Raw genomic sequence first — 8,390 nt, forward strand, 5'->3', positions numbered from 1 at the left:
TTCTGTTCTAAATACGGACAGGGAGACGGCTATTTTTAGGAAGCAGGTGGTGATCAGAGTGGAGCTTAGTCATTAATTTAGTTGCAGAAGCTGGGCTCCCAAGCCAGGAATGGCCTCCTCCCTTCCTTCCCGTGGGAAGGACCCCAGTGCTGCCTGCCCTCCTGGGTGGAGCGAGGGGTGCCAGGCTTCCAGCCGAGCGGTGCTGGCACCAGGAGGAAGCCATGTGCTGCACGCATGGCCAGGCCCAGAGGGCGCAGGCTGGAGGGCCCTTGTGAGTCGAAGGTGAGTGCTGAGGCTCCCTAAGGGAGCTGTGCAGGAGGAGGCAGCAGGAGGAGGCAGCAGGAGGAGGCAGCAGCAGGAGGAGGCAGCAGGAGGAGGCAGCAGGAGGGTTGCAGAGAGGAGCCCGCCCTGGGGCCTGCAGAGCTCCCCACAGGCACGCCAGCCCCCCTGGAAGGGCTCTGGGGGGAGGAGGTGGAGGGAGCAGGCCTGAGAGCCAGGCTCCTGGGGCAGAGGAAGGCCTGGGACCTCCGGGTCAGGGTCAGACTTCCTACTACCTGTCCCTGAGCGGGACTGGATTTGTCCACTGCCTCCTGGACAGAGCAGGTGGGAACGCCTTCCTTCCTGTGAGCAGGGTGCCGAGTACCATAAATGACTGGGAGCTCGTGACCCTGGGGTGGGCCTGCCAGGCTGGACTGGCCCACGGGAATGGACAGCAGCCTGTCCCTGCACTGCAGTCAGGACCAGAGACCAGGACAGGCAAGCCTCCTGCACCGAGCCAAGCCCGCTCCACCCTGGGCAGGTCCCAGGGCTCCCTCCACATCCCGGGTCCAGGCTCAGGGCTGGAGAGTCTTTGGACCCTGAGGGCAGGTCAACATGCTTGACCTATGAGGCCCCAGGAGATGCTGGGTTGCAAGGGAGGGCCAAGGTCAGGGCAAGGTCTTCAGGAGCCAGGGGCACACAGAGATCTGAGGCACCTGCAGGACAGGTGGGAGTCACGTTGGGCGTCTGGCTGCAGACAACGTGCCGATGGGACAGAAGAAAGGGCTGGCTAGCCCCAGTGGGTTGGACAGGGCTGGAAGTGGGAAGAGTGACAAGGGAGGACCCAGAAGACTCCCTCAGGGTGCTGGTCACGGAGCTGTGAGCCGGCTTCTGCCATCTGGTTTCGACAGGGAGACTGCGTCCAGGTAAAATCCAGGTGATGGACTCCGGGAGACCACCAACCAGGAGTGACTCACCTGCAGGGCCGCAGAGCAGGTGTGGGAAGCCCCACAGGGGTGGCAGCAGGGTGGGCTGGTGGCTCCAGGCACAGCCCAGGGCAGCTATCCAGGGCCATTTAAGTGACAAACGGCTTTTAAAAATCAAGATGGGAAAACGACTTCCAAAAGAAAACAGGTGGGTGTCGTGTTGGGAAGGAGGCAGAGAAGAGTGAAATGCGGCTTTCCAACTGTTTTTTTGTCTGACCTAAAATGCGCAGCAGGACATAGAGGTGGGGCTGCACTGGCCGCTGCAGGAGGGGCTGGCTGCTCTTGACCACACCGTCCTCGAGGAGCCCCCTCACGAGTCTGCCAGAACAGGCCTCTGTGGTCTCCAGCAGGAGGCCAGCAGCCTCATGGGAGGCCAGCTCCTGGCTGCCAGAGGAGGAGCACAGGTCAGTGGAGCAGCCCCAGTCCTCCAGAGGAGCCGCGAGGCTGCCTCCACCTCCGCAGCCCCGGGGACAGGCCTCTGCAGGCGCCCATGGGGAGCGGGAGCCCACAGTCCCCCGGTGTGGTTACCAGGCCTCCCAGCCCCCATGTGCGGGGCGAGGTGCTTACTGACTGGCCCAAGCAGAGGCCTGGAGTGGACTCACCCTCCTGTGTGGTTTCTGCCCTAGGACAGCGTGTGCTCCTGACAAGACCAAGCAGCCTCCACTGGGTGACGGCCCTGCATGGGATCTGGGCCAAGACAGCGGGCACTATGGAAGGCCATGGCCTGGGGCTGCCTCCAGTCAGGCCTCCTGGGCTCCAGGATCTCTCTGACTGAGGTCGACTCTCAGTTAGTCTCACCTCCCAAGGAGACCACATGCAGAGGATCTCTCCTCCCGCTGTGGCACACCCTGGGCGGGCAGGGGCCTGCGTCCAGCTCACAGGCTGCCCTCGGCTGGTGTGTGCCTGTGGGGTCAGGCTGTGGCTCCTGCCCCCTGCCGCCCCCTCTGCCACACAGGGCTCAACCCAGCGCCACACTCTCACCTCTCTGACCGAGCGCCACTACCCAGCCCTCGCCTACCACCCCTGAATCACCAGGCTGCCTTTGGGAAGCTCAGGTGCCGTCACCAAACCCCCCCAGCAGGGGGCACCAGCCAAGCCCCCACAGGCCCGGCCTCGTGGGCCCACCAGGTACGTGCGCAGCCCTCCTCAGCGTCTCCACCTGCTCCTGAAGAGCTTGTCTACCCACGACTCTACAGAGCCTCCTGTCTAGTAAACTTGGTGCTGCTGCCCGCCTCAGGGTCCAGGAGCACCCCTCCCGCCACCCTCCGCCTACACTGCCTGCCGGGATGCCCTGGGCCTGGTTGTCCTCACTTTCCAGGTCCAGCCTCAGTCCCACCCTGTCACCAGCCCCTTCCTCCTGGCCTTAGTGAGCAAGGCTGCTGTCCCCTGCCCCTGGATGTCCGGCATGGCCACTGGTGCTCAGGGGGAAGGCAGCTCCACACCTGGCCATCCTCAGTGGGGTGCTGCTCCTCCTGCTCACTGCTCTGCCTCGTCTTCCAGGCTGGAGGAGCGAGGACTGCCCGTCACATCAGCTGGCCTGCAGCGGCCCCTGCACTGTCCTCTTGGTGGTGGGGACCCGGGTGCAACAGGGAAGGCTGGTGGGTTGGGCTCTCAAGCTCTTTCTTCCCAAAGCTCAGCCCCAGGTCTGTGCTGGCCCAGGTCCCGCTTCCCAAGGGGGAGCAGGACTTCCTGCTTCAGTCCTGCAGAGGGGCCCAGAGGTCCCTGTGCCCCCAGCAGCGCCTCCTTCCCACGTCTTGTCCCTGCGGGTGCTTGCCCTCGGCCTTCTGCCTGACCCTGCGGTCCCTCCTACGTGTGCCATCTTCCACGCACTGGGACAGGCCACAGTTCTTGTGGTTTTCTGTGTGAACTGGACCCATTATGGCCCTCTGTAATTACAAACCATCCTCATAAGGACACTTGGAAACTCTTAATTAAAAAAAGCACAAGAGGCGAGCGATGCTGTTCCAGTCCCCGCCATTTTTACCGACTTCTGTGGAGGTACATTCCGTTTCCAGAAGTGGAAGGGGGACCTCGGCCCAGCACCGACGGCCCCAAAGCCTCCGGCCTGAGGAGGAAAGTGGGTCACTGAAGCCTCCCACAATGATCTCACAAGAAACCAGGGACGAAAATTCAAGAAACATGTTAATCCAAATGCCTTTTATTCTTGGATTAGGAAAAATGTTTTCATAAAAAGAGGCAAGAGAGGCTGCTGCGCCATCACGTGATCCTGCTGTTCACGCATGATCACTGAATGCGCTGGCTGTGGGGCATGCGCTGCGGAGCGCTGGCTCGAGGAGCCTCTGTGGTGGGGAGGGACAGAGGGACAGAGACAGTAGGCATTGTGTCGGAGGACTGGTGGGAAAGAGGCTGGGAAGATGGCAGGACCGGGCGGGGAGCAGGCAGGAGACAGCGCAGCCTGGAGGAGCTGGAAGGGCCCGGGCACCCAGCCTCCAGGGCACCAGCCTCCAGGGCACCCAGGCTCCCGGGAACCCAGCCTCCTGGGCACACAGCCTCCTGGGAGTTCAGGTCCTGGGCGGGAATCACTCAACTCAGCATGCCCGCCCCAGAGCCCAGAAGCAGAACAAATGGGTGCTGGCACTGCTGTCCCCAAATAGCTTGTGTCCACGTGGCAGCTGAGCATGGCAGCCTGTGACTTGGGCTGCTGGAGCTCCTGGGGAGCCCATACCAAAGAGAGATCAGGACTGTTCTCCAAGACCAGTTGGGAGGCCGGACGGGAGGGCCAGGCCACACAGACGTCCCCTCAGAGAAGAGCGGAGCTCTGGAGAGTGTTCCCAAGTACAGGCGCTGTCAGCCCTCAGCCATGGCCCTGATGAGCCGGCGGCTTCCCCCACGCAGTCGTTCCACCCGGGGGGCGGGGTGAGGCTTTGAGTGGGGCCTGTCCTTTCCCAGGGCTTCTGGGGACTCTGGAAAGACCGAAGTTACAGTTATTTAAGGCATGTAATTAGCTGAAAATACCACATGGTATACACACATGCACACACACATACACACATGCACACGCACACACACATGCACAAACGCATGCACACACACATACACACACATGCACACACATACACACATGCTCACGCACACACACGCACATGCACAAACGCATGCACACACATGCACACACACATACACATACACACACATGCACACACACATACACACATGCACACACACATGCACAAACGCATGCACACACATGCACACACACATACACACGCACACACATGCACACACACACACGCACACGCACAAACACATGCACATGCACAAACGCACGCGCACACACACATAACACACGTGCACACACACGCACATGCACAAACGCATGCACATGCACAAACGCACGCACACACACATGCGCATACACACGTACACACACACATGCACAAACGCACACACACACATGCACACACGTGCACACATGTGCACACGCACACATGCATCTCTGGGCTCTCTCTGCTGCAGATTCTGGCTCCTGGCGGCCAGGCGGCTCGCTCCCCGCCCGCCCCCGGCTGTGCTTGGTCTTTCCCTGTGCACATCCCTCCTGGCAGGCCACTGCCCAGCTTCCCTGGGCACCAGTTCTGGAAGCCTCCAGGGAGCCCGGGAGGCTCTTCCCTCCTGCCTGCTGGTCTGGGGCTGGCTCCTCCTCTGGGAGCCCCACTTCCCTGGCTGTTGGGAGTCCTGCGTGGGGCCCGCTCAGCTCTGGTTTTCCCGGCTGCTCTACTCTGGACCCTCTGACATGGACAGCCCCACACTGGCTGTCAGGACCACAGAAGTGGTGGCACAGAAGCGGGCACTGGGCAGGGTGGGCTGGTCAGGGTGGCAGACCTGCACCCCACTTCCCTGAGTCAGTGTGATGGCCAAGCAGCCGCTCGCCCTGACAAGCCTCTGTCTCCCCATCTGTGCATGGCAGATGTGGTATCCCTCGTGGAGCTCAGGTTGGCCGGGTCAGCACGCAGGCCTTGGTCAGCACAGAGCTTACTGTGAAGGTGCCGGAGACCAAGGTGCCCAGTGCCCTGCGGTGGGTTCTGCAGTCCCTCCTCAACTCAGCCAAACACGGTCTGCTGCCCCTCACCAACGGTTGCCACTGAGGACGGGTGGGGAGGGGGCACTGGGAGAGGTCAGAGCAGGCCCCAGGCGCTGACCAGCAAGCCCCAGCTTCCTCCCTGGCAGTGCAAAGCCTTGGTTCTGGGACTCCTTCCCCGTGGCGACCACCCCAGCCTAGGGACTGCCTGCCTCCTGCAGCACCCACACACTGCCCACTGAGGTCAAGACAGCTCCTGAGCGGCCCCGAGGAGCCTGGCCTGGGTGAGCCCACTGTCCTCCTCAAGCCAGCACACAGGCCACGGAGCTGAGATGGGGCGGCCCGTCAGGTGACCCCGGCCAGGCGCTGGTCCCTGACGTCAACCACCTGTAAAGTCAACGGCCTGTCGAATGTCCCACCCTAAAGCGGGACATGGGCACCCATGAAAACAACCCACTTCTTCAAACGGCTGAACTCTCCCAGCAAACCTCTCGTAAGAGAGGCAAGGGGGCCTGGGCCTCGGAGAAGCCCACCTAGCGAGGACACACAGGCTCCAAGGAGGGCCGTGACCCTGCTGCCGTTACCCATGACCTCATGTGTAAGTGTCCTTCTACAAGTGGACAGGAGGACGGGATCCAAGTGGGAGTCCAGCAGACCTGCTAGTGTGATGACCAGGAGGAGGGGCAGCAGCGGCCACACTGGCCACAGTGATGGTGCAGAACTGGGAGCCCCCGGGCACCCAGCGCTGGTCTGGGTGAGGGCCTCTCCCCTCTGCTTGGCCTGACAGGCCAGGTGATATGCATGCAGACCCTGGCCACAAGGGAGTGGTCACCTGCCTGCAGTCCTGCTTGGATGGCCAGTGAATGCAGTCTGCTGGGTGGAGGGAGTTTGCTGTCCCCGGAGGCACCAGAAGCACAGCTACTGCCTCCCGTGCCAGCTCAGGTTGGGCTTTTACTCAGAGGACAGATCCTACGCCAGGCCGTCCCAGGACGTGGCCTGGGCCTCGAGGTGGCCAGCAGCCTCTCCTGTGAGCCTTCCAGGACCCTTCTGCTCCTCGGTGGTTCAGAGGCTGCCTTCTCTAGGGAGCTGAGCAGGAAACTTTCCAAAGGCCATCCCAAGGCCTGGCCCCCCTGCCTCTGGAGGTCACAGGAGGGCCCGGAAATGGCTCTGAGTTGTTCCCTGCGGGGAAGCACTAAGGACCCACTGGTGCAGGCCCTCAGGAGGTTAGGTTAGGGTTAGGCTGTTTCCCTTGGTGCCGAGGCAGCTAGCCTCCCGGTGTGAGGCAGCCTCCTGGGCCCCAGGACCTGAGCGCTGGACAGACTCAGGAGGCTCTGGGAGCTGGGAGTCTGGGCCTGACTAGGGTTCCTCTCCTCGCTCTCCTCTTCAATGGGTGACCATGTCAACCACAGGCCCCCCTCCAGGGTGGGCAGGCCCTGTGATGGTCTCTGCACAGCTCCGGCTCCTGTTGTGGGAAGCTGCCTCAGTTGGCTGAGGCCTAATTTCTGATCTTTGCTCTCAGTTCTGCAGCACGTGGAGGCTTCTCTGCTCGCTTGCAGGAGACAGGAAGAGGGCTATTCACGTCTGTGTGGCTGCTGCCCTATCTGGTCCCAGGCCTGGAGCATTTGCTCTGGGTCCCTCTCCCCTCCTGGCCTCCTTTATGTGACATTCTCTTTGTGAACAGGTGTGAGGGCTGAGCTTTGAAACTTGAGCTTCCAGCTTGGCCTCTGGAGAAGGAAACCCGGGCTGTGCCCAGGCAGCTGTGAGCCTCCCCTCAGCTCCCCCGTCCTCCCCCTCCTCCTCCCCCTCTCCTTCTTCTCCTCCTTCTATTCTTCCTCCTCCCCTCCTCCCCTGCTCCTCCTCCTCCTCTCCCTCCCTCCCAATGCTCCCCTCCTCCCTCTGCTCCTCCCCCCATTCCTGCCCTTCCTCCTCCTCCCTCTCTTATCCCCCACCCTCCACCGCCCAAGCACCAGCTCTGCAGTGCTGTGAACACAGGGCAGGCAGGGCCCACTGTGGGGAAGAACAACTCTGCAGACCCGTCTGGCCCAGGGGTCGGGAGGTCGCTGCAGGCGGGCGGGGCCCGGGCAGCAGATTGGGAGCCCCCTGCCCCTGCAGCATCATTTAGACAAACAAGCAGATGGCAGGTGTCAATGGGGACAAAGAGCCATCTGTGCAGCGAGGCTGCCCGCCCTCTCTCACGGGGACTTCATTAAGCCCGACGTCAGAGAGCTGTGCCCCAGCCTGAGCCGCGGGGTCCGCTCAGTCTCCGAGCAGAGGCGGTGGCTCTGAGCTGTGCCCAGCCCACGTCTGCGCCAGGCTGACAGGCCACGGACTGCTGCTCACAGCAGGATTCCTGCTGGCTTTCAAGGGCTCCCCATGCAGACATTGGCATCCTCGTGGGTTGCCCGACAGGCGGTCTAGGGCAACGGAATTTACCATCCGCACGGCCCTCTGTCCCCATGTGTCCCTGTTCTTGGCACAGTGCCCCATGTCCATGCCCTCAGGGGGCAGTGTTGGCAAAGCAGTCTTGCTCTGCCTGACCTACACTGCGAGCTGTTTCAGCTCAGCCTCAGGCAGGTCCGCACTTCTTGCGAGGTGATTGGGCCGGTGTCTGTGCCCGGTACTCAGAAGGAGCACCCATGCTCCGGTGACCTCCTTAGACATTCCACCAAGACTCCCAGGAAAGACTGCCGGGACATGTAGACAAGGCAGGAGGCCCTCCAGCTCTCGCCTGGGCCAGACACCTCCTTACTTAGGGTTAGGCGTTTGGCACTGCCTCCTGGGACTCAGGTGCCACAGCTGTCTCCAGTAGTCACACACTTCTCTGGCCTCAATTCTGAAGTGATATGTCGGCCCCCTGTTCTCTGATACTCCCTCCATCTTGCATTTGCTGGATAGATACCAAGACTGACCAGATGTCTGTGCTGGCCATATCAACTTTCCTTCCTCTCGTGACACCAATCTCTTTTTCTTAAGTAAAGTGTCTCCTCTGTTCTGGAGTTTCATCGAACTGTTCACCTATGATGAAAGATCTTGACGATGATGGACCCTTGGTGATGAAGGACCAGGATGATGAAGGATCATGGTGATGGAGGACCTTGGAGATGAAGGAG

The 8,390-nt window shown here is 61.5% G+C and overlaps 1 protein-coding gene across 1 annotated transcript; it reads left to right on the forward strand.

The window, feature by feature from the left end:
- Window positions 1-1,963: 1,963 nt before the first annotated feature.
- Window positions 1,964-4,065, forward strand: LOC124988459 (uncharacterized). Its single transcript, XM_047557942.1, has 3 exons — window positions 1,964-1,983; window positions 2,051-3,106; window positions 3,466-4,065. Exons 1-3 carry the CDS (start codon window positions 1,964-1,966, stop codon window positions 3,467-3,469), a joined length of 1,080 nt encoding a protein of 359 aa, XP_047413898.1. The 3' UTR covers window positions 3,470-4,065.
- Window positions 4,066-8,390: the final 4,325 nt, after the last annotated feature.

Source organism: Sciurus carolinensis, chromosome 7 (assembly GCF_902686445.1).
Source record: "Sciurus carolinensis chromosome 7, mSciCar1.2, whole genome shotgun sequence".
Classification (NCBI taxonomy): domain Eukaryota; kingdom Metazoa; phylum Chordata; class Mammalia; order Rodentia; family Sciuridae; genus Sciurus; species Sciurus carolinensis.